Source organism: Betta splendens, chromosome 9 (genome assembly GCF_900634795.4).
Source record: "Betta splendens chromosome 9, fBetSpl5.4, whole genome shotgun sequence".
In the NCBI taxonomy this organism is placed as follows: Eukaryota; Metazoa; Chordata; class Actinopteri; order Anabantiformes; family Osphronemidae; genus Betta; species Betta splendens.
The window spans coordinates 9,823,572-9,848,553 of NC_040889.2; the positions used below are offsets into that span (position 1 = coordinate 9,823,572).

Genomic DNA, 24,982 nt, shown 5'->3' on the forward strand with positions numbered 1-24,982 from the left:
AGAGAGAGCGGGGAGGGAGGGTGCAACTCAGTTCCACGCAGACGAACCTACACCGGCTCAGAACGAAAGTCTCTCCCGCAGTGCTCGCACCCACGGCCGTGGATTCCTCGTCCTCGCGGTTCCAGCCGTAGGTGAGCAGCTGCCACCCCTCGTCGCGTCCCTCTGGTCGCGCTGCGCATCAGCTGATCTGCATCCAGGCTTGGTCGACGCGTGGCCGCGATGACTCCACGCGTGCACGCTGCCACACGCTGAGCCGCAGCAGCAGGTAAACACACCGACACATCGCATTACTGCGTTTCATCCGACACCCGTTAGAGCTGCTGGTGTGTGTGTGTGTGTGTGTGGGGGGGGGGTGTTAAGGTGATCGTTGCTGCACGGAGCGTAATAAGAAGATGCTTAGAATAAACGGGAGAGCGTGACCGCACGGATGTGATGCCGATGCTGTGTTCTGTTGTGTGTGTGGCTGTCCATCACAGCAAAGTCTCCGAGGTGCTTACATCCCGGGGATTAGACGTCTCTGGCTTGTGCTGTCACCATGGCGAAGGCAGCTGCGGAACGTCTGCGTTCGAGAGCGTCCTGTTTAATCTGCAAGTTGGCCGCATTCATTCATCCGCACCGGGGCCAGGTTGGTCCCAGCACGGCACAGCTGATCGGTCTCGGGCTCGGCGGGGGGTTACGGTGGGGGGTCCACAGGTGCTCGGCGCGTGGACCACGCCGATCAACAGGTCTTCACGCGCGAGCGCCCAGAAGATGCCGCGCGCTCGCCCGCGAGCAACTCCGCGAGTGCCAATCAGCTGATTAGGATGACGTGTCAGCAGGAAAGCCTCAGATTAAAGCAGCGCGAGGCTGATCTTTGTGTGTAAATAGAATGAGTCGGGGACGTGGAGCCAACGCGTTCGTAATCTGCGCGTGATCCCGCTCGTCTGTTATTCTTAGACAAGCGAGCAGCTCTAGTTCCGGTCAATAATGACGGAGGGCTGATCGATCCCAACGGGCTGCACCATATCTGCTGTGCTGCTGCTCGCTCGCACCAGACTAGTTTGTGACTGATTCCGCCCTCCAGCCCTTCTTGGAGCCCTCCGCGTGTGTTGCTTCACGCGTGGCGCGTGCTTCGCGGCCGCTCGCGTTGAGTCCGTGCGGCATCGACGTCCCCGTGCGGCGTCAAAGTCACGAAAGGACACCGGGGAAAAGCCACGGAGTGACTCCTGAGCGAGCTCTTGGTGTTAAAGGGCTGCAATCGAGAGGCACCGCACGTGGGAGGATGCGCATGTAAATACACACCCTCGCGCACCCACGTGTGAGGCGCGCATGGTTTTAATAGCAGAGGAGAGCGGGGAGCCTGTAAATACACACGCCCACTCCGCCAATTAAAGGGGTTACTGTACAAGGCCGTGGCCGTTTGCGGGGAGGTAAATGACTCCATTACCCCGCAGGCAGTCATCGATCCTCGGGCTGCTCCCTCCGCTGGGCCTACAGCAGGTTGCTTAAATAGTAATGACACCGGCCTCGGTCAATTCATCTCAATTTGGAGCCTCTATTTCAATCACTCAGCCCTGACGCAGTCACGGCGTTCGGGCCTCGTTCCCTCTGGTTTAATTGTGTCCTCTGGCGTCTTGCTGTTTCCTCCTCCAGCTTTATTATGACGCCGATGAGGCAACAGACTCGTGTAAAGAGGACTTTTCTCTTCTCTTCTGCTTGATTGAGAGCTGGGTGACTCGAGGCCCGGGAGAAGCTATGTAGTGAAGGCTTCTCATCAGATAGACTGAGGGGCAGGGGTCTGTTTACACAGTTAATGAGACAAAGTAGAGGGCGCATGAGGAGACGGCTGCAGAGCCCCGTCTCCCGGACCGCCGACGCCACGGCTGGATGTCAGCGCCGCAGCTCTGTCCTCCACCTGCCCTCCTCCCCGTCTCCGCCCGGCCGAGCCTCACGCGGCAGCGAGCACGGGCCCAACGCCGGCGAGATAATAGCGGGCGCTTGTAAATCCCCACAGACACATTCTATAGGTCCTTTCCACTCGCGCTGCTGCGCGACAACCCAGAGAGTGGCTTCACTAACAGGCGTGTGTGTGAGAGCAGTGGATGAGTGCAACACAGCACCCACGAGAGTCCAGAAATGCTCTTCAGCAGCTCCAAGTCCTCCTGAGGTATTACAGACATCAATAAATTATAGGAACGGATGCAGTAACTAGTAAAGAACTGGTACCTTAAAATCTGTTGGGCAAATGATTTTGATTGCATTATGTGTGTCTGCCGTGAAGTGAATGAGCGGCAGGATGAGTCAGCCACCAGCGAGCACCATCTGCTGAGCTCGAGTCGGATCAAACTGGAAGCTCTGTGTTTGCCTCAGCGATTGGACCGAGCCGGAGCAGGAGTGGTGTCTGCGAACAGAATGAAAGTCTAATCGGGGGAGGATGCGCTCGTCGTTAGAAAGGAGACGGCAGAAGGAAAGTGAGACGTGAAACGTGAGAATGTTCGCCGGGAATGAATTATACATAATATCTGCTGGCTAAATAATTGATCAGCTGTTCATTCGATCAACAAAAACGCAATCAGGGATGAAAAGCAGCTGGTGATTAAATGTACATGTTTCTCTTTTCCTTTAAATGCTTTATTTAAGAGCTACTTCGTTTTTCTCCAAGCCTCGTGAACCAACTAATAACACGAGCGTGTGTGGGTGTACAGTGTGCATCCACTCCTCAACAGACACGCATTCGCTCTGCAACGTGATCCAAATTCCCCAGAACCGTAGGATCAGATCGCTGCACGCATCGAATGCGGCCGTGCGTGGGCCGGTGCCGGTGCCGGTGCGAGCGCGAGCACGCGGGCGGCTAAAAACAGCCTCACCTCACTGGAAGCTGACGCCGATGCGGTGCAGCTCTGCCAGAGTGCTCAAAGCGGGCGCTGCGTGGGCAGCTCTGCGTTTGACCCCGCTGCGAGCGGATCCGGCCTGCTTCTGGCGCTCCAGAACAAACGGAGAGCTGGACGGGTCGAGGCCCGGTTCCGCGCGCATAGAACCGGCCGCGCGAGAGGGGAGGTTGAAAATGGACTCGAGAGCCTGGTGCCACACAAGCAGACGCGTCCCCCTCCGCCGTAAAGAACAAATAAATCTGAGATTGAGAAGAGAGTTGGAGCCTGAGGGGGGGAGGATCGGGGATCGAGGGGGGAGTTAAGTCCAGATGAAGCACACAGGTTGTTGTTCTCACAGAGGAAATTCCTCGGGCGCCCCAGTCTTTTCACTGAGGCAACAGGCCAGTGACTTTGAACTGCTCCACGCTCTACAAAAGAAAAGGGGGTCCCTCGATTATTACGCTGGCAACCCAGACCCTCATTTCTCACTGCCTCCCCCTCCACTCACCCCGACGCAGCTCCCACACACTTTATTACTCCCTCAATGGGCTGCACATGGATGTCAGTTCCTTCTCTAATTGGTCGGTCCATGTCGCTGAAGCAGCACGCATGTACATAAATACTGACCACCACATCTAACAGGGCACCACTAATTGCAGGGTTTCCGTAATACTTAAGGTCTTGTTGTGATCTTTGGTGGAAGGCATATTTTTTAGTCTCCTACTTTCAGCGTTTGCTTGTAATGGGCGGCACTTGATTTACTTCACAGTCAACAAACTTGCTGAAACCCTGGCTGGCCTTCCACAAAAAGGCCCGGCTAAAAACAGATAAAGAGCAGATGCAAAGTCTATCAAGGATCCGTCCAGTCCGATAGAAAAGCGCGTCACTCAGGGCCTGGTGTGTTCTTGTCTTTCAGGGCGTTTCAGGCCGCAGAGTCCACCAAACCTGCCCCGGGGGCGGGAGGATGGAGAACGCCATGTGACTCAGCTGTGCCCCACAGTCGACAGCATGCCTCACCTTCACCGGACCTTGGTGCTGTGCCTTTGGTGCTCGCTGCTGCTTCACCGGCAGGTTGCTGCTGACGAGGAGGCCGGGTGGGGGCCGACGCCGGCGCGCGAGAATCCGCCGCAAAAGAAAGCTAGCTGGTTCTGGCCGTCTCTGCCCAAGCTCCCCTCCCTCCCCTCGCTCTCCATCCCCTTTTATGGGAGCTCGAACGGTAACGACAAGGCTGAAGGTTCAGCCTCTGGGGAGCTGAACACCTCCGATGCCTCTGAAGCTCCTGAACGTCCCACCGCTTCCACTCAGCAGCTCCTAACTAGCGTGACACAGATAAGAACTGAATCGCCTCCTACGGGGACATCAGATTCTCCGCGAAGCAGCAAAGCCCAGAGAGACAATGACAGTCTTGTCTCAAACTCCTACTCTCACACCAGCCGCTCTATCACAAACACGCTGTCCACCATCAGCACATTCGCTCCTGAACACAACGCGACGCGCACCCGCCCACCGTGGGGCCCTGCGACTCCCGGCACGGCTGTTACAGCGCGACACCTTCCAGGCGAAGACGAGGCTGGAGATTCTACCGACAAGATCTCCTCAGGGATAGCCCCAGAAACGAGGGTTCCCACTGCCCTGACACGGGCCGCTGCCCCAACAGCCACAGCACAGAGACCCTTCCTGGAGCGTGGCACCCCCTCTGCATCCTTAGGGACCACAGACCCTCCTGTCAGCATCACCCCCCACCCCGCAGAGGATACGCTCACAGAAAATCACTCCACTCGAAACGAGACTGACTCGGGCTTGACGGAGGAACCCTCAGGGGAACCCACCCCCACCATGGAGAACCATCACAGGCTGGGGTTGGAATTCACAACAAGCACAACGCAGAGCCAAAGGGTTAATGTCCCAATAGCAGGAGGTAAGCAAAGTTAAACAAATCAATGATAACTGGATTGACTCAATGGATGCAATCAATCATGTGCAGGCAGGTGTTAAGTGTCCGATAGGCCGCTGTCAAAAGGCGGCAAACAGTTGGGATTGATCGATATCACATCGGACATGGTCAAGAGTCAAAGGTCTGACATTAACATAATCCAGACCTCATAAATACACAGTAAGTACAAATCTGCACAAGAAGGAGATTTGATTTGTGTGTTTTTAGCCCTAGAGAACCTATGAAGTAAATCACTAGCCTGTAGGAGTGGAAACACTTCCACACTAATCAGAAACGCTAGAACAGTGAACCACAGAAGGCCTCGTCTCTGTTGTGCTTCCAGAGCTTGATTCTCCACGACTTTGGAGACGCAAACGAAGCATCGGAATCCGTTTTGCAATGTGTTATGGGTGCTACAAGGGAGTTGGTTGTACCACCCTATCCAAAGAATCCACCCCCTCCCCCAAAAAAAATCCATGATGATATTTCAAACAGTAATTAAACTCCAACATTGCATAAACCATTGCTTCAGAGAGAGGAAAGCAAAAGGTGACGCTAACAGAGGTTTTGTTCTAAGCTGGACGAGGAGCTAAAACGGTAATGTCCCTACGGGGCCAGTGCCGCCTGCAGCAGGGCCCATCCCCCTGCACTGGTGGCGGTCAGGTGTCTGGATGCCTAATGAGCGTTCATCTCAGAGCAGACACATTCATCATGTGGGGTCAGAGGCTGAGGCGGAAAATGATGAGTGCGTTATTGTTTTCATCCTTGGAGGTTCGGTGTCCATGTGATGAAACCTCAACCTTCCCATGAACGCACGAGCGCAGCCATTCCCCGCCCGCATCCAAAGTGGTGGATGCTATGGTTTGTCCCCGGCGCCCAGACGGGGTTGGGGGTGGGGGTGGGGGGGCTGCTGTGGCCGTGGATCACTATTCCGAGCGCACACTCAGCGAAAGCGCCACCTTCTCCTGCGGGAAACATCCGCTCGACACCCGCTGCCCGTGGACGTTGAACAGGCCTCCCCCGTCCCTCCCTCCCTCCCCTCCTCCTCCCCTCTGCAATCACGCATCCCTGTCACTTTTTCCGTGAACGGACACGTCAGCTGCGGCCGCTCCGGGGGTGAATGTATTCCGATGTTTGTGGTGGTGCGTGAGCGGCGGAATAGTCTGCTCCTGGTGGCAATGCAGCGTTTAAACAGGACGCAGGAGGGGAGTGATGTGAAAATGAAAGCAGGGCACCTCTGCATTATCATAAATTATGCCACTATCTGTGTGCTGTAACTCATTGGTGCACAAGCTGAATAATTTCCCTTTTGCATCCACAGAGGACCTTCACCACATCGATGTTAGTGTTTTCTTTGACCTAGAAGAGTACCTACTGTGTATGATGTTGCCCTTGAGGAGTCAGGTGTTTTAATGAAAAAAGAGCAGAACAGCAGCGATGTCCTATATCTGTGCTGGATCCTCCACTGAGGGGCAATACGACATCCCATAGATACAGAGTAGAGTGATAGGATGCAGTGGTTAAAAAGGCAGATTGTGGGTTAAATGCTGTAAATTGTCTCCTACCCCCTCCAGCCTTTCGCCTCCTCCCACCTTTTACATACACTGTTATGTTAAACAGACTGCCGCCAGACGAGAACCTTGAATCTCTCCATTAGTACCTGCAGGAATTTACTGCGCCTCTGATCCGACGTGGCCGTTGACGGGTGAATTGATTATGGAAATGGATTTACACGGGTCGTCCTCGCGTAGGAGCAGCTTCAGCAAGAACAAGCAGGGCTGTGCGAACCCTAGTGCTAATGACACCTTCATGTCCGTGGGTTTTATTCCAGTTGGACCGATTTGGGCAGATGAGCACTTCTGTTCAGGCTAAAGATCTAAAAGGCATCGTGTGGTTCTGGTCCGGGGAGTTCATTACTAAGTAATGGAGTTAAAAATGTCACGAATGCCCCAGAAACAATCTTAAAATCTGCAAATTAGCAACGACATGACGCAATTTCATGACAGCCACGCTTTCATTTAGGGTGAGAAAGCTGCACTGTACTCACTGATTATCAGCGGCTGAGCATCGGTGAGCAGTTGTCTGTAAATAGTTGGTGATCATTAATTTTGCTTGTAAGTGCCAAAGGCACGAGCCTCTCGGTTTGTGTGAGCGAACGAGTGGCTGCACCTGTTTTTACTGTCCCTGCAGCTTAAATCTGGTGCTGGGAGCAAATCCGAGGCGTCTCATCTCACGAGCTTATTACACTCTAAAAGCAAATAAGCTGAGCCAGTGTAATCAAGGCATTCCATTTTTATGAATGCTATAAATAAAAGAATGGCAGTGTTTTGATTTCATGCAAAACTGCAGCACAGACTAACTGGAGTATTTTATTATTATTCATTACTTTCTATCGCCGTTGGAGCTGAGCTCCAGCTATGGAGACGTTAACAAAGCAATAAAGTGATGAAGAGCTCGGAGACTTTTAAAACACAATTACCTGAAGGCACAGTCGATTGCATGATAGTAGGTTAAATTGCCCCATGGCCGTACTTGACTAATTCTCCCGGTATTTGATTCATATTCTGTTTGCTATGTCTTGTCTGCGAATGAAAAGACACAAGAAAGCATTGAGGCTCTGTCGTTACTTTCCCCCCATTCTTTGTGCTTTCCCCCTTGTTTACCTCCACTTCCTAGCATGAAGACAGACGATTGAACAAGGAGTCTGGATCTGTGATGGACCCGGGCAGACACACCCATGCACGCACACACTCACTATAGGATGTCAATGTAATTAGACTACAGAGAGCCAGAGCACTGGGCTACGGCTGACTGGCTCCAGCTAAGTGGATGACGGGCCGATCCATATGACAGAACTAGGTTAGGAAATATAGGCCTCACATCCTCTGCAGGGTGAGGTCTCAGACATCCTGAGACCAGACAACAGAGAGGGTGCTAAAGCCTACACTTGCTAATCTGACACTTTGGAGTCACGTTGTCGTGCGTTTTGTAATCCCGCTGGCACTGACATCACTCAGAGGTTACACTGCATGTGTGTGCACAGAGCTGGAGGCCGAGGAAGGCGCGTCTCCATCGGCTGCAGACGGGTCCACGCCGGCGCCGACGTCCCCGCAGCACAGCACAGGTGAGCCAACGCATCCCAGCACTCGTCCCTGCGTCTTCAGCTGCCATACTGTAACAAGGTAAATGCTTTCATAAGCAAAGGCTGGGAGAAATATTTATCCTGCATCCTTCGCCCGAAGCCTCTAATTGCTTCCAAAGGGAAAAGAAGACCGCTCGGTCAAGCTTTGACTGTGTGGAACTCCAGGGAACAGAAAAGATGGGAACCCACTGCACAACACGCCTCTACTGCCTCTCAGACACATGTTAACTGTCCTAGTGATGATGGCCTCAACACTGAACACAACGCCAATCACTGCAATTCAGAATTTTGACCTGAACCGGATTCTTGTAACGAGCGTTAGTCCATTTCCATGAATCAGAATTTTGGCAAAACACACATTAGGAAACTTTTGTGTTCAGGTTTAGGCCCAGTCCACAGGAGCACATGTAGCCCACATTGCCTCGCCCAGAATAGCAGATGCTGTCAAGTGGTTTTCAGAAATAGACCTGTCAAATGTGCCACTTGCCGTCGAAGGGATGCTACAGAATCTGGTGTGTCATGAGTAAGAGAGCAGCGGACCGTTTCAAGGCATCTGTCTGGACTCAACCTGCTTCACGCGCATGTTAATGAGCTGCACGTGAAGCAGATGAAGCCTCGCATGTCCTCAGTCTGAAGGAGCTAGCTGCTTCGTGGCTCTCTGGCTTTATCGGAGGTGAGCCAAATTGAAGAAGAAGGCAATCAGACGCAAAATACACGGAGTCTAATTAAAGATGAGTGTGGGTTGGCAGGAGAAACCCTTCATCTTCACCCCTTCAGCTTGTCCTTCGGCTCTTCAGATGAGACGGAACACATGAATGCAGCCTCAGTGGAGTAATAGTGTCTCGACGTGAACAACACAACGGCTCTGTATTATCAGGCTATATTAATAATTAAATCACGTCTTCTAAATTGTATGTACATGGTCCCAGAGGAAAGAGTTAGCTGATGGAGCGGCAGCGCCCTGATCCATTCTGTATCGTAGCCGTTCAGATGACATTTACAAACAAATGACTCAATGCTTTTTCCACCCGGTCCGACCCGAATCATCACCCGTGGAAAAAAAACAAATGGCGAGACATGTCCGGGACCCCGCCTTCTTTATCAGCGGAACCCACATTGGACATGCCTGCACCTGAGTGTTTGCTTTACACTCCAGTCACACTTCCCTCACAGCTATGTCCTCTGTTTTGATAGGCTGATAACGCCGGAGGAACTGGGAAAGCTTTCTGTGCAAAACGAGAATCAGCAGCAGCGCTTCATTCTTTCATTTGGTGCCGAAATGTTATTACGAGAACGATGCGCAATCGAGACGCGTCTGCTTGATTAATTAGGGCTAATTACACAAAAAGAGCTTCTGCAGAAAGCCGAGCCACTGATTGGTCTCTTTCATGCTCCTGGGGATGGAGTTAAGCTCCGAAACACAGCAGGGGATGCCTGAAATGAAACTAATGTGCTGCACCAACAGCTGGAAGATGGGTCATATTTCCTCATGCTAGCCATTTTCATCACAACCTGGGACTGTGATTCTGGGGGTCCGGAGATGAGTCGCTTCAGCAGCAGATCGACAGTAGGTGCGAAGCCTCAAAGGCACAGACACATGCCGAGCTGAGGGCTTCAGGCTGTTGGCTTCATCGCAGCGCTGCTGGAGAGCAACCAGCAGACACGCAGCGCGTACAACCCACCTGGAGCCGCGCGGCTGCGGTTCAGCGCAATGGACGCAACAGCTGCCGCGCGCTGAGCGCCAGGGGGGAGTCGGAAAAAGCGGGGCAGCCACAGTGCAGTGATAGAGAAAACTGTCCCAGTTTAAAAATAACAAACCCACCTTTGGGAGTTCCCTCTTTCTGAAGGCGGGTGTCAACGGGAATCATAACAAAACAGCAAATGAAGACACCAGGACAGGGCGGGATGGGAAACCAGGAACACAGCCTATAAAGTACAGATGAGGCGGACCTCATGCGTTCCACTGGTTTCGTTTAGGAAATGAATCAAGCTCCACAAAGACTGGGGTCAGTGGCACTAATGGACGCACATTTAGGTGTTTACTGGCTCACAGCGTCACCGCTGAGTGTAACTCCTTCCCCGGGCGCCGCTGCAGTGAAAACAAGTCGCTAATCTGGCAGCAAAACGGTTACACAACACACTCAGAGGCCTGATGCGCGGCTCCACCTGGCTCTTTGTCTGGAGGAGCCGCTGGAAGGAGGCTCCTGGGCTGCTGCTCCTGAGTCAGCGGCTGAATGAGATCAAGGCCTTCGTTTCTCATGAATTCCCTCCACGGAGCTGCAACACGTGTGCCACAATCGTAATCGACTGCAGCAGCAGGAAATGACGCTTATATATTGCCAAAGATCCAGGTCTGTGACACGCACTTAATTTGGATCCAGCTCAGTCTGAAAGCTTTTTAACAGGATTAGAACATTAGGAGGAAAGCACTCTTTCACCATCCTGGACACGAGCCAGTTGGCTCAGATAGCTTCAAATCTGATTGAATGCTTCTGTGTATTTTCTTGTTCTTGTGATGTAATGACCTGTTTTTTCCCTTCTTTGACGTCTCTCCACAGAAGCGCCCCGGTTTCCATTATTCACCGTGGACTGGACGTCCAACCTGGTGGACAGTGACGTCACCTTCCTTCCAGACTGCAATCGGGAGCGCGGTGGGATCTGCAACGTCTCGGACGCCCCGCCCACCACAGCGCCCTCGCGCGTCCAACCCACGGCGAACACCACGGCCGCCAACCACTCCATCAACCCCCTCCTGGTCCCGGCCCCGCCCATGCTGGTGCCGCTGTACACCGACTGGAACAGCGCCATGGCGTCCTGGGGCCTGGCCTGGGAGGCGCACGTGTACGGCGCCGGCTGCGCCTTCGCCATGCTAACGCTAGCCTCGGCGCTCAACCTGCTCTGCCTGCCGCTCCGCTGCCCCTCTGGGTGCGGCTACTTCGCTCTGGTGAGCCTGTTCCTCCTGGCCGCCGGCGGCACCAGGGCGTTCTCGCTCCTGTACGACGCCTACGGCCACCAGGACCGCTTGCCCTCGGCTGAGGCCTCGCTCGTGCTCTACGAAGCCCCGTTCCCGTGCTTTACCGCGGCCTTCGGCCTGGTTTTCCTTCTCCTCTCCATGCGCTCCAGAATGCAGCTGTCCTACTCGGCCTTCCAGAGGCCGTGTTTCCTGGCCTGCCTGGTGGTCCTGCACTTTGCTGCTGCATTCGGACCCGTGACATTACTCAAGTTCTACCAACAGAAGCCTCCGCTTTGCCTCTTCCTCTCACTCATCTCCCGCGGGGCCTTTGTGGCGCTGGCCATGTTTCTGTCTGCAGCCTACTTCGTTTTCTACGTCTACGTGAGGGCCGACTCGAAGCACATCTACCACCTCAACAACACGTCCCCCACCCCTGCCGAGCGCTACAACCGCTGCCCTTTCGCTGAGAGCCGGGACTGGGACCGTGCAGCTGCTACAGTTTGTCTTTCAGCACTGTTTTCCTTAGCATGCGCCGGGCTGCAGTTATACGCGATGCTCAACGCTATGGGTGTCGCGGGTGGAGAGGAGGTCTTCCACCCTTGGCCCTGGTGGGCTTTCCAGTTCAGCTGCAGGTTGTGTGAACTGGGGGTTTGTCTCACCTTAGCCCTGGTGGTTGCACAACCAGTCTACTGCTCTGACCACCTTCCAGCTGCGGGAAACTGTTGGACTGAACTGTTAGCATCCAAATCACCCATCCTACCAGGGAACTACCAGTGGACCCTAAGCCATCACGAGAAGCTCGCCATCGTTGACACGGTTGGACTTGGGGAGACCGAGAGCCTTCCTCTTTACACTCTGATGGACGAGAGGCTTGGTAGCAGTCTGAACGGCCTGGATCTGCTTTATCACAGCAACCGGGCCCTGGCGTACAGAGATCTGGACTTGGATATGGACTTACAGGGCTCAGAAAAGCCTGAGGTTGGAGGCGAGGAGCCGTCTGGTGGGTCCTCGTCCACCAGTGACTCCACTGCAGATTTGCGACCGCCTTCTCCGATCAATCTGCGCCGAAGCATAGATGAGGCGCTCTTCAGCGAGGCCATCTTTTCCCTGAGCCTCTTCAGCCCTGCCAGACCTTTACACGGCAGTGACCAGTCCATAAACAAACAGCGCACGCTTCCCAGCAATGGCTTCGCTGGTCCCATCTCAACGGACACCGGCCTCTACCGGACTTCTTCCTGCTTGGAGATGGCCTCTAAAACTCAGCACCCTACTGCCCAAACTCAAGACAAAGCAATTGCACGCTCCCAGACCTCATCCTCCAGCTGCTCGTCCCCCGAACGATGGAGGGACAGTTCGTCCTCCTGTTCTCTGTACCGGGCCTCGACCGGGGTATCGTCGCTAGTCCTGTGCCCGAGTCCAGAGAGAAACGCTCGGCTTCATCAGCAGGGGAACTCAAGCTACGTGGATCCCACGGACTGCCCGGCCCTCGCTGACCCACAGAGGCGCTACCAAACACTGGGTGGAGCCTCGCAAGAGAGCCTGGACCTGGACGGATCCTCTGAAGCCGACCGATCGGTGCAGGAGGAGTTCATCAGTGTGTGCAGACAAATTGATGCTCTAAGCATCTGCAGCGAGACCATCGACTTGTAAGGACAGTTTGGTCAACAAAGGGCTGCAGTAAGGATTATTTTACAAAAGTGTGTGGAGAAAGCTGAACATTTTTAAATGTGTATATCTGGACCTGCATAGCATTTGCATACGCCATAAATACAAATGGCTGCCAAAAACATTTTCAGATGGTTGATGCTTTCTTATGGAGTTATTTAGTGAATGTCTGAGGGACTAAGTGCCAAGAATGTCAAAAGCCAAAAGGGTGATTTCTAACTTTTTCATGTTTGATAGACGCTGTTGAAGTTTGTTACATGGAAAGTAATAACGTTTTACTGCGTGGAGAGAACAGAAATTTAGTTGTACAAATACTTTTAATTGCACTTAAACATTCCAATATAGTTACTGTGACTGAGCTAAGCACTTAATATACTACTGAAACTCTATGGAATTTAGCAGAACATTGTTATTTAATCTCACTATATATATAAAAAAGATGATTCTTACATTTTCCTTTCTGCAGTAATGACGCAGCAGTGCCTCCTGCTGGTAAAGCCCTGTTACCTCATGCTTTCTCATTTACCACGCTTCTACGTGCACATCTGTAGAATCATAACGGTTTAATAAAGTGTGTTTATTAATACTTTGTGTAAACTTTAGAAAAATAAGTGTCGAGGTGAGACAAGAGGCCATTCACAGTTTGATTTCTTTATTTTTCTTGAACATACTGAACAACAAAACTAACTTCAGTCTGTTGAGTGTTTTACTGTAAACATAGTCTGCAGTAAACCCTTGAATGGATTTCTTGAATACAGACTCTTTTTCATCCACCTACACAGCCCTCTTTCACCCATGTTGATTGTTGGTTTACAGACACGGTCCTCAATTTAAAGATGAAATCATAATTAAGTGCAAAGAAAATGTTTAAAACGTGTAAACCTCATTCATTAGCGCATTTGGGCTGTTTAGGTGGACTAACAGGACTCAGTTCTTCACAAGACTTTAAAAACCTAAACGATCATCTTCATGTGGGGAAACTGAAAAACGGCAGCAGCAGTTATTTTCAGCTGAATATAGGTGTTTATATATTCCTCTATATGCACGCGTGAATGCACGCTCCCATTTCAGAGGAAAAGTACACGAGCAGGTTAGAGAAACCAACAATTTGGGACAGATAATTAAAAATATAACACCTGGAAAAATGGACATTGAGTATGAAAAAGGTTAGAAAAGCTTAAACCTGCGCGAGCTGAACAGTAACGAACACAGAAATACTGTCAAAGTAAGAAGCAGTATGTGTAGCGGCGAGTGTTTCAGCGTGTCTCCACTGTGCGGTCGCATTTCAAGGCATTTCTCCGTGGAATAAAAAGAAGAAACGAGAACTAATGGCGTCACGGAGGGAGGACCCACGTCTCACAGAGCGCACAAACAGGCAGACTTGTAACGAGGCTACAAGCAACTTGCGTCGGTTTTGGTTCTGAAGTTACAAAAAAAAAAGAAAAAAAAGAAAAAAGAAACAAAAAGAGCTAAACAGTGAGAGGACCTGTAAAATACACTTGGCAGTACTAATGCAATTACAACAAAGCAGAATATAAATATAACCATGTTTGGCTTAGTGAAAAAAACAGACATGCATATCAAAATGTAATTAAATGTATTAAATTACGGGCACAGAAATGACCTCACGCCGCATTACAAACTATTTTAGACATGTTTTCATTTTTCTATTTAAAAACACACCTGATCCTCAGCTTTTGGTCCCTTCTATGCTCAACGTGTGAACACTGTACACCGAGATGGGGCACTGGTTATTTGGCTCAAAATGTTGAAGGTGAAAATGATTCTGAATGAGACTTTGGGTGTGAGTTCTCTCGACTCCTTTCAGCCCATCAGTACTAGGCAATATCTCAAACCTCAGTATTTTCGATACAGAGCGGACAATCACTGTGACATATTGCAGAGAAATGGGATGTGGTATTGAGCTCGATGGTGAGAAGAGATGCTTAAAATAAAACCTTACGGCTGGTCTAGACTGATTAATGAGGAAGAATTGTGCACCTTCACTTGTTTGTCCCAACTACTACCTCACAACACTCAACACACACATGCTCAAGACACAGGCGTCTTGTACATAAATCCTCAATGCGCCGCTTATAGAGTGCAAACCCCCAGAGTCTGGTGTCTGAAGATTCTCGTTTGCTACAGTTCCTCTGTCCTGGATCAGAGAAAGCACAAGTGTGGCTGCGATGCAGGGGATGCTAGGGGGCGTGTGGGTGGTGAGTATTTCAACAGAAGCGGTGGTTTCAGATTTGGTCACTGTTAGATTTGGACAGAAGTCACACGCACCGTGGATGGGTCCTTTGCCCGTTCCTGCTCAGTAGAGCCGCTTCTCATAACTGTGAAAGCGAACACAGGAAAAAAAAAAAAATCAGTCCCGTCTTCAGTATCAACCAGCTTTACCAAGAGTTGTGAAATCTAAACTTTTAGCCCCAGAACAGAAAGTCGAGGCATATCAAAGCAAAGCGTCAAAGAAATCTCAGTTTGGAGTTTCACTTCCTGTTTCTGTGCTGCCAAGTGTGACTCACACTTTTTACAATGAATTGTTGTTCTCGTCATTTCGATTCTACTTACGAGTGGAGTCCGTGAACGCCTCCTTCCACCTGTGCAGACATGGTCCTCTTCTCAAACTTGAGTTCTCCAGAGTACATCATGGACCTACAAAGCAAAAAAAAACGAAGTAAAGCACAGCTAAAATCAAAGTTTCAGCATCCAAGCAGTGACTGACAAACGCCCAGTAACTCACCGGAGAACGGAGAGACTCTTTGCCCCGATGTCCTGGCAGCCATGTTGGATACCAGCTATCAGGTACGGTACAAACTTGTGGATGGAGCCCTTGTCCTGAACTGAGCCAGACACACCCTGAGCCACCTTCACCTTGTCGCCCTCACTAGAGAAAATGATATCGCTCAATTATTTTTTTATCAAAACGTGTTCACAGCATGGTAGCCATAGGATTGGCTTCCACATTACCTAAAATAGCGTTTCTGGCTGCTGGTGCTCTTCTCCATAGCATCCAGAGAGCCCATACCGCGATACTTTTTCAGTCGCACGCCATCTGAGAAGAAGTACTCTCCTGGAGCCTCTGTGGTTGCTGCTAGCAACGAGCCCATCATAACTGGAGTGGGAGGCAGCAGAGCATTATGTCAGTGTTGTATTGTATTACCCAGCTACGATTCAAACAAATATACAGCACAAATGTTGGACATCTCACCAGTCGATGCTCCAAGTGACAAAGCCTTCACCACGTGGCCCACGGTCTGAATGCCACCATCTGCAATCACGGGCACGCCGAAACGCCTGGCGTACTCTGCCACCTTGTACACCGAGGTCCCCTGAGGCCGCCCACATGCCATGACTGGAAGGTGGAACATGTTTGATCAAGGAATCGCACAACATGCTCAAAACATAAGGCGAGAAAACAGGCTAAAAAGGCATTTATTTAAGCAACAGATATTTTAGGCTTGTGTTCTGCTCCTTATTGAGTGCGACCCAGTCGGAGCCTGGTCCCCATGACAACCCAGAACGGGGCACTGGCAGATCTCCATGACAACTAGCTATTTGCGACCACTAGTTTTTCCCTTCATGCTGTAGCTTGCAACTAGATGATGTGCAACCATGCTCCACAGCTAATATCAGATGATGTGTTCTAGTAGTTTGACAACAAAAAGGAGAACATGTGCTGCACATGGCCGCATACCTTCCTGGGTGATGCAGATGGAGCCACAGCCCATGCCCACTCTTAGAGCGTCCACACCGGCATCGATCAGATTCTTGGCCTGGGCTGCTGTAACCACTGCGAGTGAAAGAAGAAAAGCGGTCTCAAATTTGCTGTTGTTTTAGTTGACGCTATATAAAAATGTAAAGAAGTCGTTTAAGGAGCACTTTGTCTCCAGACAGATGTACATATTCACATGGGAGCAGCATGTAAGAAACTCACCATTTCCTCCCACCACTTGCAGCTCTGGGTACTTCTGCTTAATGGAACTTATCATGTTGATCTGGTAAACCGAGTTGCCTTGTGAGGAGTCCTAGAAATGCAAAAAACAGTCCGGAACGGCATATAGTTAATCATTTTCTTATGCACAGTTCACTCTATTGTAAAAAAATCAGGTCGGCACGGTTACAATTCAGTCCTGCCCTAATAACCCACCAGCACGACAACATCCACTCCAGCCTGCACCAGCAGGTCCAGTCTGTACTTGTCGTCCTCTCTGGTACCGATGGCGGCGCCGCACAGCAGCTGTTTGCGTGAGTCCTTAGAGGCCAGCGGGTAGTCCCTGTTTTTCTTCAGGTCTGTCCTGGCGATGATGGCCACCAACTCGTCGTTGTCGTTTACAATGGGAAGCTTGCCTGGGAACAGCGGAAAAAGCCAAACAGCCTATTGGCACACACTGGGAGACACAAACATTAAAAAGGGATCCATGCAAGGTTACTTCACCTTTCTTGCTGCGCTGCAGGATATCATTGGCTTCTTTGAGTGTAACACCAGCAGGAGCCACAACTAACTCGTCACGCTTAGTCATAGCCTAAAAGATCACAGAACAATTTTCAGTATTAATACATAGAAGAAAAAATTTTTTACTGATGACACACACTACTTAGAAACAAAAAAATTACACACCTCCTCCAGAGGTTTGTCGTGGTCTTTCTCAGAAAGGAAGTCAATATCCCTGGAGGTGACGATACCCACCAGCTTGCTGCCCATTTTGCCTGTCTCTGTGACAGGGATACCAGAGAAGCCATGTCTTAACTTGGCCTCAAACACATCCCCAACCCTGTGGCGTGGACTCATCACGAGTGGGTCTGTGATGAAACCTTGCTCAAACCTCTGGGAAACAAAAGCAGAGGTTACAGTCAGTCCTGGATTATTCTCATTAGTGCCTTAGTGTAGACCTACAGCCACTGCACGCCACGCACAGGATGTTAGGCAGACACAGTAGTGTGCCACACAATGAGTAGTCACAGCATACTGAACGCACTAAACACAGGATACAATTATCATATCCTACATACGGACAAAACAAAAAGGCAATAAGACAAAAATACTCCTCAATAATAGTAATTCAATGCAAGAGACAGGAAAACGATCTTTAACTGATAAATGATCATCTTAATTTACCTTAACCTTGCGGACTTCGTTCGCCTGGAATTCAGGTGTGCAGTTGTGGTGGATGATGCCGATGCCTCCCATGAGCTGCCAAGGTCAACGTATGACATGCAGGTATGACTTATGGGGGTGAAACAGAAAGCGTGCACGTTCTAGAGCGGTGCTCGGGCGCCTTACCGCCATAGCGATGGCCATGGCCGACTCTGTGACGGTGTCCATGGGGGAGGAGATGAGCGGCGTCTTCAGCGTGATCTTCCTGGTCAGAGCCGATGTCAAGTCCTAAGCCAAAACAGAACCAAAAGAAAAAAAAAAGGTTGAAGAGTAAGCGTTGGGTCTGTTACTACAGTACTGTCCACCAGGGGGCAGGCTGAACAAGGGAGACGTGCAGCCTTCCAGTTACTGAAGGACGGGTAAAAGACACTATGTTGTTTTGAATGGAAAAGGTTCATTTTTCATCTGATGTTTAAAACAAAAAGGTGTGTCCTTCTGTTCAGGGACAGAAACCCGACACCGTCTGTAAGAAATAACTCACTACAGCCAAACCCTGAAGCATTCCCACAGTTGGCAGCATTCTTTATTAAATGATGACATTCCTTGCACATGGGAAAACGTGCTAATGAGCTCGGCGTGGTCCACGTGTTTACGCGTCTTATCTGTGACAGACATAAACTCTGGCATCTGCTGGCTGTTTTTCTCAGGGGGTTCACGCTAAGGCCACAATAAATAAGGCCTAACACCACTTCTCCATTTACGGCGCACAACTGCACTAAGCTGCCAAATTCAACCGGGAGCTGGGAGAACGAGCGGCCCCAGAGTATTCTGTTCTGTGCGCACATGGCCTCTCCTCCGGTTTCCAACACTCATGTGTTGCACAAATTTCTCCGTGATGCCGTTGGGACATTTGTAGCAGCGTTTGTGTCATTCAAGCCTGAACTGGCTCCCAACCCAGTGGAAAAAGTAGGGCAGAAAAAGACAGTGGGGCGGCGACAAGCATGCGAGTAAAGAGCGCTCCTCTTAACGCTGAGGGAACGACAGACATTAAGAGGTATCAATTAGGTTTAAACCCTCTCAGATGGACGACACAGAGGAGAGGGATTTCATCTAGAGCACGGAGATTAACCCCTGTCATCTGCTGACGGGAGTGGGTGAGCGAGCGAACAGATGCAGACTCAAACACGAGGGTGAAGAAGCAGCCACACAGAGCACACATGGGAGAAATAGCAGCAGAGATGCAAAATAAAACCTGGTGGCGCCGAGGTCGGCTGGAGTTAAACAGTAAAGGTCAAGACTGGTTGGTCTGCTGACTACCCGACTGTTTACCCGAATGTCACCATCGTCAGCATCAAGTGCGTGGGTGTGGAGGGAGCTGAATAAACATCTGAGTACGCCCATACTTACCACTTCGTCTGAGGTAAAGTCGATGAAGCCAGGTAAAATCAGGAAGTCACTGAAAGACAAACAGAATGCAAAGTGAGCCTGCGTTCAGTGCTTCTCCTCCACAGGATTAACAAACTCCTCTCCATTTGCTTATTGTCAAAACAAATTCACCTTGAACAACAGAGCTTGCAACCTATTATTAGATGCTCTATTTTATGGTCCCAGAAATTTGCCGAGTGGCCGCGTGTTGATGCCCGGCATAGCTGGGTGCGTCCTGTACAGTTGACCTGTCTGAGCTCTCGGTGTGTAAACAATGACAAGTAGAGCAGAGAGAGTCCGAGAGCAGGCGCTAGACACGGGAATGGTGCATTTGCTTTTCAACCAAACCCGTGTTTACTTTGTGGCTGTTGTTTTTTTTCCCCAGACAGGAGAATAAGAGCAGCTTTATACGGCAGGAGGCGGCCAAAAGAGGGAGACGTCTGAAATCTCACCGCTGGATGAGACACTGCAAGGGAGGAGCCCCTCCTCGGCCAAAACGCCCACAGAAAGCTGAAAACCGACGAGCAGAAAGTCCAGCGCACATCTGCTAGCGTTTAGCAGCCAACCACAACACACACGCTTTACCCGACTCAGGGACAGTCACACCAGAGCTCTCTATGCATAGGCCTTATTATGGGTTACATGTGAATGTTAAAGCACAGATGAACCTATGATGCTGAGTGGGAGTGTTTCATGCTGCAAATAGAGGCCACAACTGGTTCCCAACCAGCCTGAGCAGGCGCCTGCCTGGGGCCTGATACAGAAACTATAGCAGTGCATGTATGTCACAAAGCAGGCACTTCAGATTCCCACAACAGGAAAAGTCACAGACACTGAACCTCCCAGAATAACAGGTTCATGACAACTTATCTCTAGGCTTGTGTGAAATCCTTTCTGCAAACCGTAAGTGTGAAATAAGCAGTTGTTTCAAATTGCTCTGACTTGCTCCAACGGCCATGAGCCAGTGTTTACTCAACATTCAGCCTGGAGCCTGGGAGAAAGCGGCCTGTGAAGCGCTGCAGCTTGAGAACAGGAAACTTTCCCCGGGTCTATGGACAGCAACAAGGCGCACTCGCTTTAGCGCTGTTACAAGAGGTGATCTGATTGAGAGGAAACGTTCAGCATCACTGCCAGGATATTTGTGTCAACCGCCCGGCCGCCGCCACCTACTGATCACATGACGTCAATTCAGGCAATCATGTGCGCGGCCTTTCCACTGGTCACGATGTGCTTCATTACAGAGAAGGTATTAGCTTTTGTATTTGATTATCTTCAGAAAAGTAGCAGCGTGATTAGAGCAGAGAACCGAATAGAGCCGCGTTTCTTCTTCAATTCTGAAACTGAAACACAGATTTGTTGCCCTTTACTGAGTTTGGACACTTAATTACCAAGTTCTGCATACATTACAGTATTAGTAGTAGTTAGTACACATTAGAGTGGTGCTTAGGACTTGTGGTAAACCAGTTGTTGGGGGGTGGCTTTCAGAAGGGTAAATGCACCATGAGAACAAATTCTAGCTTGTTATTGTTATAAAGTCTAGCTTGTTATTAATAGTAACTAATATAAATGAAAGCCTGCTTACATGGTTATGATGGTGGGTTAATAAAAGGCAGGATGAGCTGAGTGGCATAAAGTAAGAGGGGGAGATTAGGATGTTTTATCAGAGCAAAGGATGGGCTGAGAACTTTGATGTTAGCGGAGGTTTATGATGCCGTTTCAGCCACTTCATGTACAAGATGCAACACGCCGTCAGTTCTGTATTCATGCACTTTTATGACAATGGAGTGAGACTTGGCTTTGTCTCACATGCTTTAGAAGGAACGGTGGCTCTACCTGGAGAGACAAAGGATTCTTTTTCGTTTTTAAAACAGTACAGTTTTAAAACAGTTTAAAGACGACTGTTCTACTCACTTGTAAGTCAACCCATCTCCTTTAGAGCATAGCTCTTCAGCCGTATGACCGTCGCAGACAGCGAACTGTTGGTCAGATCTGCCGGTTCAAAATGTGTTGGCCATTACAAAGCACTGGTGCGGACAAGTCGCCCATCACTGCGCGCGGGCGAGCTTCTCAACAATTAGGACCTTATTTGAGTTCATTTAATGTCTGTGCTGAGATGTGTCTGGAGCCAAATCAAATTCCTGTGGCGAAGAAGCACTTACTTGTAGGTCAGGCCGTTTCCATCCGAGAAGAGCTGCTGAGCAGAGAGGCCGTCGTCGGGCACGTAGCCGGTACCGCCACTGATCAGGTAGTCCGCCATGCTGCCAAACAGACGAGAGGGAACGTCAATGAAAGGTGCAGGACAACAAGGATGCTCTGCAGGACGACGTAACCATGGCGACCACGGCATCCCCCTGGGTCAGCCGCCCCAGACGCTGCCACCACCTCCTGTGTTTGCAAAAACAAACCACTAATAACGAACCCTGTGCTTTCGTTTGACCCAGTAGCAGTCAACTGCACCGCTAGCGCTGCTCCCTCACGCTCATAGGAGAGAGGAGACACGTGGAGGGGAAACTACCGACATTAAACGGTGGCCTCGATTTCGCCGCCTCTCGACCTGGTGACACACATCGCGCTCAGTTATCAGCTGCGCACACGTAGATGAAATGTGCCTCTCCACATTCGTATTTGTTGTTGTGGTGGCGGCGAACATGGTATTTGCGTGCTACCTACGCTAATAAAGTTGCTGCATATCTAAAATACGCGAAGCCTGATGTTTAAGGCGCATCAGCAGCAAAAGTTGACACGTTGCCACGTTTAATAGATGCGAGCCGAACTGAAGAGCGGCTCGTTTTGTTTAGTGGAGCATTTTAAATACGCTGCTAACGCTTACGTTTGGCGTCTACGGACAGAGACAACGCTGGTTTCGCCAGGTTTGCATGAGAGTTCGGTTCGGCGTTCGTGCTTTGGAGCCCACGACACCCGAAACAATCACTAACCAGAAATACAGGTAGCCAGTGTTAGCTAGCCTGATCAGTACAGGATGCAGGCTAGCTAACGATGCTCGTTCTCCTCTACATGGGGAACAAAACAAACAAGTGGACTTTCTTCCCGTCAGCGAAAACAGAACCCCCCTGAAAGCTAGCGAGCTTCTGTTAATATCGCACTCATTTATCCGAATGAACTGCCGACTGACTAGGCAGCTGCTGAGCGCAGACATGTGGAAGAAACCGTTAGCATTTAGCATTAGCCGGCGGTTAGCCGCAGGTCCACCGGGGCAGACACCTCTACACGTGTTGCCTTCCAGCCTTTGTGGAGACGACGTGTCGAGCCGAGCGGCGCCGAGGCGCAGCGAGCCCTCGCTGGGCGTCAGCGCCGGCGTCGCTGCCTTCACCTGGCTGCGTTAGCTAGCTGCTCCGCGGGAGCCCGATGCCCACGTTGGCCGAGAGGAAAAGCAACTTCCCAGCCGGGCGCGCGCAGGAGGGAGGGAGGGAGGAGGGGTGAGGATGGGGAGCGCGGCCGTCGCCTTTACCTCGCTGAACAAACCGGAGGAGAGCGCGGATCGTCCGTGGCTCCAAGATGTAAAGGCGCCGGACGACAATGAAGTGAAAGAGGAGTGATGGTGTGGAGCGGCGGACGGCGCGTGCTGGTGTTATGTACCAGCGCCGCGTCACATCCTCCCAGAGGCGTGTTTTACGCTGCGTCCTGCTCCCGGTGACAGTACAGGACTACATCCACTGATGATGAATAAACAACCGGAGCAGCGCGTGACTGTGCGTTAACCCGCTGCCGCTACGCACAGATTTAGGAATCATGTTAAAAAGTATTTGTAATAGCTTTGGGCGTTCGCCTCATCCAGTTTAACGGTAAATCAAAATGTTTTCTTAGCTCAGACCAATTAGTACGTTAACATTAGTCTGGTTTCGCCTGGAGTCTGTGTACTTTGACTTATTAATGTGCAATCGTGCAACAGCGAGGCCTCTGCTTGAACCTTGCAGAAATGCTGACAGACCGGCTTCGTCTGAACGTCCCACTGACAGCGGCACCCGAGTGGAACCGGCAGAGGTTTAGCAACTTTCATGTTAGCTGTGAGACCTGGTGGCTTTCGGTGGTGGTGGAAGGCCGTCATCTTCAAACAAAGCCCTGCACGTGGGAAGGCGCAAGCACGTGACGTCAGCATGTTGAAATCACATGGGTTCGATAGCGATCGCCGTCCCAAACGCGAATCTTTCACGCCCCCGGTTTCCTTCGCTTTACGTTTTAAATGTGAGCAACGCTGCGTGATTTCCAGTCACATGCAAATCATCTAAACGTAATTCAATCCAGCGGCGCCGAGCACAGATATTCACGTGATGACAGCTGCTGCTTTGGGGTTGTAGCGTGAAAGGAGCCGGGTGAGTTCAACCAGTATGACAGAAAGTAAAAAAAAAGTGTACTCATCCTTTAACCACGTTATTGCTCTTATTTAGTAATAGAAGTTGTGTTTTATTCCAACACTTCCAGCCATTTTGCTGCGTCTCTAACACACTATTCTCAAACGTCCCCTCGCTCCATAATAACCTTAATTTCGGGTTTCTAGCCGTCTGCCTCTGTGACCCGGGAGATGTGCCTCCCACTCTGTTTGTGTAAATGTGGGTCACTGCAGATATGGGTCAGTGGTTCCTTTATGCACTGGAGCTATTCTGAGCAGTTGATTCAGCCTTGTTTATCCCCCCCGCTGCCCATTCCTGCCTTGATAGGCCGTCACAGTTTGTGTTTTTTTTGGTGTGCAGAGCCACCACGAAAATAGCCCCTGGCAACCGAAGCTGCACCGAGACATCGGCACAAGGCAGCAGAAAAGCGACAACGCGCCGTCCAAGGCAAATTGTTCAGCATCCAGGGCATTTGCAAACTACATGCAAGTGTGTGTGTGGACATGTAAACCGACCTCGAGGCCAATTTCCATGCGCACGCAGGGTCAGTGAACGCAGCGCCGCGGCTACGGATGCTGGTGCTGTCACTCACCTCTCCGGGCCCAGTCCTGCCTGCACGCGCGTGGCGCTGTAGCGCTGGGCCGCCGTTTCGTGGCCGTGCGAGCCTTGCCGAAAGTAGCGCTCGCCCTCGGGGGGCGGCCGAGCGCCGCCGCCGCCGCCACGGGGCTCCACGCGCTGGCCGCCGGCGTCGCCGGAGCCATGAGCGCACGCTTCCATGGTCGGAGCAGGTTCAGGGTCCGGACCCCCCGGCCCCTCAGCCTTGATGTCGAGCTGTCCTGACTTCAAATTGAATAATCCCAATGCTAACGTGCACTTTCCGGTCACAGCAGAGCAAAGTGATTTCTTTCTTCCAACTTCATCTCAAGTAGTAAAAGTCAAAGAGCTGCATGCTGCGCGCAACTGAAGCCGTTCGGTTGTTGCAGCTGCGAGAGACTTATCTGAGCTCCAGCGTCGGCTGCGTCTGCCCTCCAGATTAGATAGGACAGGCCCCATAGGTGTTCCCACAGCGGCGAGGACCAGACACTTCAGGCGCCTCCGTCTGCCTGTGAACAGGATGCACCTGCCTACAAAAAGGCTGCAGCCACATCTAGGCGTGTCAACAGAGGGCGTCGCCTAGGAGATGCTCCCAGCGAGAGCGCGTCGCCGTGGAAATGATGCCAGCGAGCGGCGCAGCGGAGGGCGAGCGACGAGGAGAGCGAGGGAAGCCCCGTGCGGAGTGGACGGAGCGGCCGGAGCCCCGAGCGGACCTGCCGCGTCCTCCGCCCCGCGTGACTTAATCTCTATCGGACGCACCGCATCACTTTCACAAAGAGGATTTGAGCATTAGAATGAGGCGCAGCGCGGTGGAGCTGTGCAAAGGCAGCGGCGCGTTTTTACACCACGGCTGAACCTGGAGTGGTGCTTCCACTCGTACCAGAGGCTGCAGCCAGCTAAACACAGCAAGCATAACATGTAGGAAACTACTCTTTTATTTGCAGGCTTCTCAGAAGGCATTGGTTTCCTAT

At 51.1% G+C, this 24,982-nt stretch overlaps 2 protein-coding genes across 11 annotated transcripts; one reads left to right on the forward strand and one right to left on the reverse strand.

Annotated features, from left to right (window-relative positions):
* Positions 1 to 14,008, forward strand: prrt4b (proline rich transmembrane protein 4b). Its single transcript, XM_029162086.3, has 4 exons — positions 1 to 265; positions 3,766 to 4,767; positions 7,826 to 7,906; positions 10,483 to 14,008. Exons 2-4 carry the CDS (start codon positions 3,858 to 3,860, stop codon positions 12,525 to 12,527), a joined length of 3,036 nt encoding a protein of 1,011 aa, XP_029017919.1. The 5' UTR covers positions 1 to 265; positions 3,766 to 3,857; the 3' UTR covers positions 12,528 to 14,008.
* Positions 13,178 to 24,030, reverse strand: impdh1b (IMP (inosine 5'-monophosphate) dehydrogenase 1b). Of its 10 annotated transcripts, none has more exons than XM_055511465.1 (16): positions 24,010 to 24,027; positions 21,228 to 21,326; positions 20,980 to 21,057; positions 19,051 to 19,099; positions 17,830 to 17,931; positions 17,665 to 17,739; positions 17,167 to 17,373; positions 16,984 to 17,071; positions 16,696 to 16,895; positions 16,483 to 16,573; positions 16,243 to 16,338; positions 15,757 to 15,900; positions 15,516 to 15,660; positions 15,289 to 15,432; positions 15,117 to 15,200; positions 13,178 to 14,881 (listed from the first exon to the last, which is right to left on the reverse strand). In XM_055511465.1, the coding sequence occupies exons 2-16, from the start codon at positions 21,323 to 21,325 to the stop codon at positions 14,860 to 14,862; spliced, it is 1,623 nt and encodes a 540-aa protein (XP_055367440.1). In that variant the 5' UTR covers position 21,326; positions 24,010 to 24,027; the 3' UTR covers positions 13,178 to 14,859. The 10 variants fall into 10 exon arrangements, with proteins under 10 accessions (XP_055367440.1, XP_029017923.1, XP_029017924.1 ...); XM_029162090.3 differs by lacking the exon at positions 24,010 to 24,027 and adding an exon at positions 22,538 to 22,698; XM_029162091.2 differs by lacking the exon at positions 24,010 to 24,027 and adding an exon at positions 22,400 to 22,541.
* Between the last annotated feature and the right edge of the window lie 952 nt (positions 24,031 to 24,982).

Coding starts and splice junctions, on each gene's coding strand:
- prrt4b (XM_029162086.3), top strand. CDS start 3,858: ATGCCTCACCTTCACCGGACCTTGGTGCTGTGCCTTTGGTGCTCGCTG. Junction 4,768..7,825: donor TAATGTCCCAATAGCAGGAG/GTAAGCAAAGTT, acceptor GTGTGTGCACAG/AGCTGGAGGCCGAGGAAGGC. Junction 7,907..10,482: donor GTCCCCGCAGCACAGCACAG/GTGAGCCAACGC, acceptor GTCTCTCCACAG/AAGCGCCCCGGTTTCCATTA.
- impdh1b (XM_029162088.3), bottom strand. CDS start 22,225: ATGTCTGCGCTCAGCAGCTGCCTAGTCAGTCGGCAGTTCATTCGGATA. Junction 21,058..21,227: donor GGAAACGGCCTGACCTACAA/GTAAGTGCTTCT, acceptor TTGAACCGGCAG/ATCTGACCAACAGTTCGCTG. Junction 15,201..15,288: donor AAGAGTCTCTCCGTTCTCCG/GTGAGTTACTGG, acceptor TTTGCTTTGTAG/GTCCATGATGTACTCTGGAG.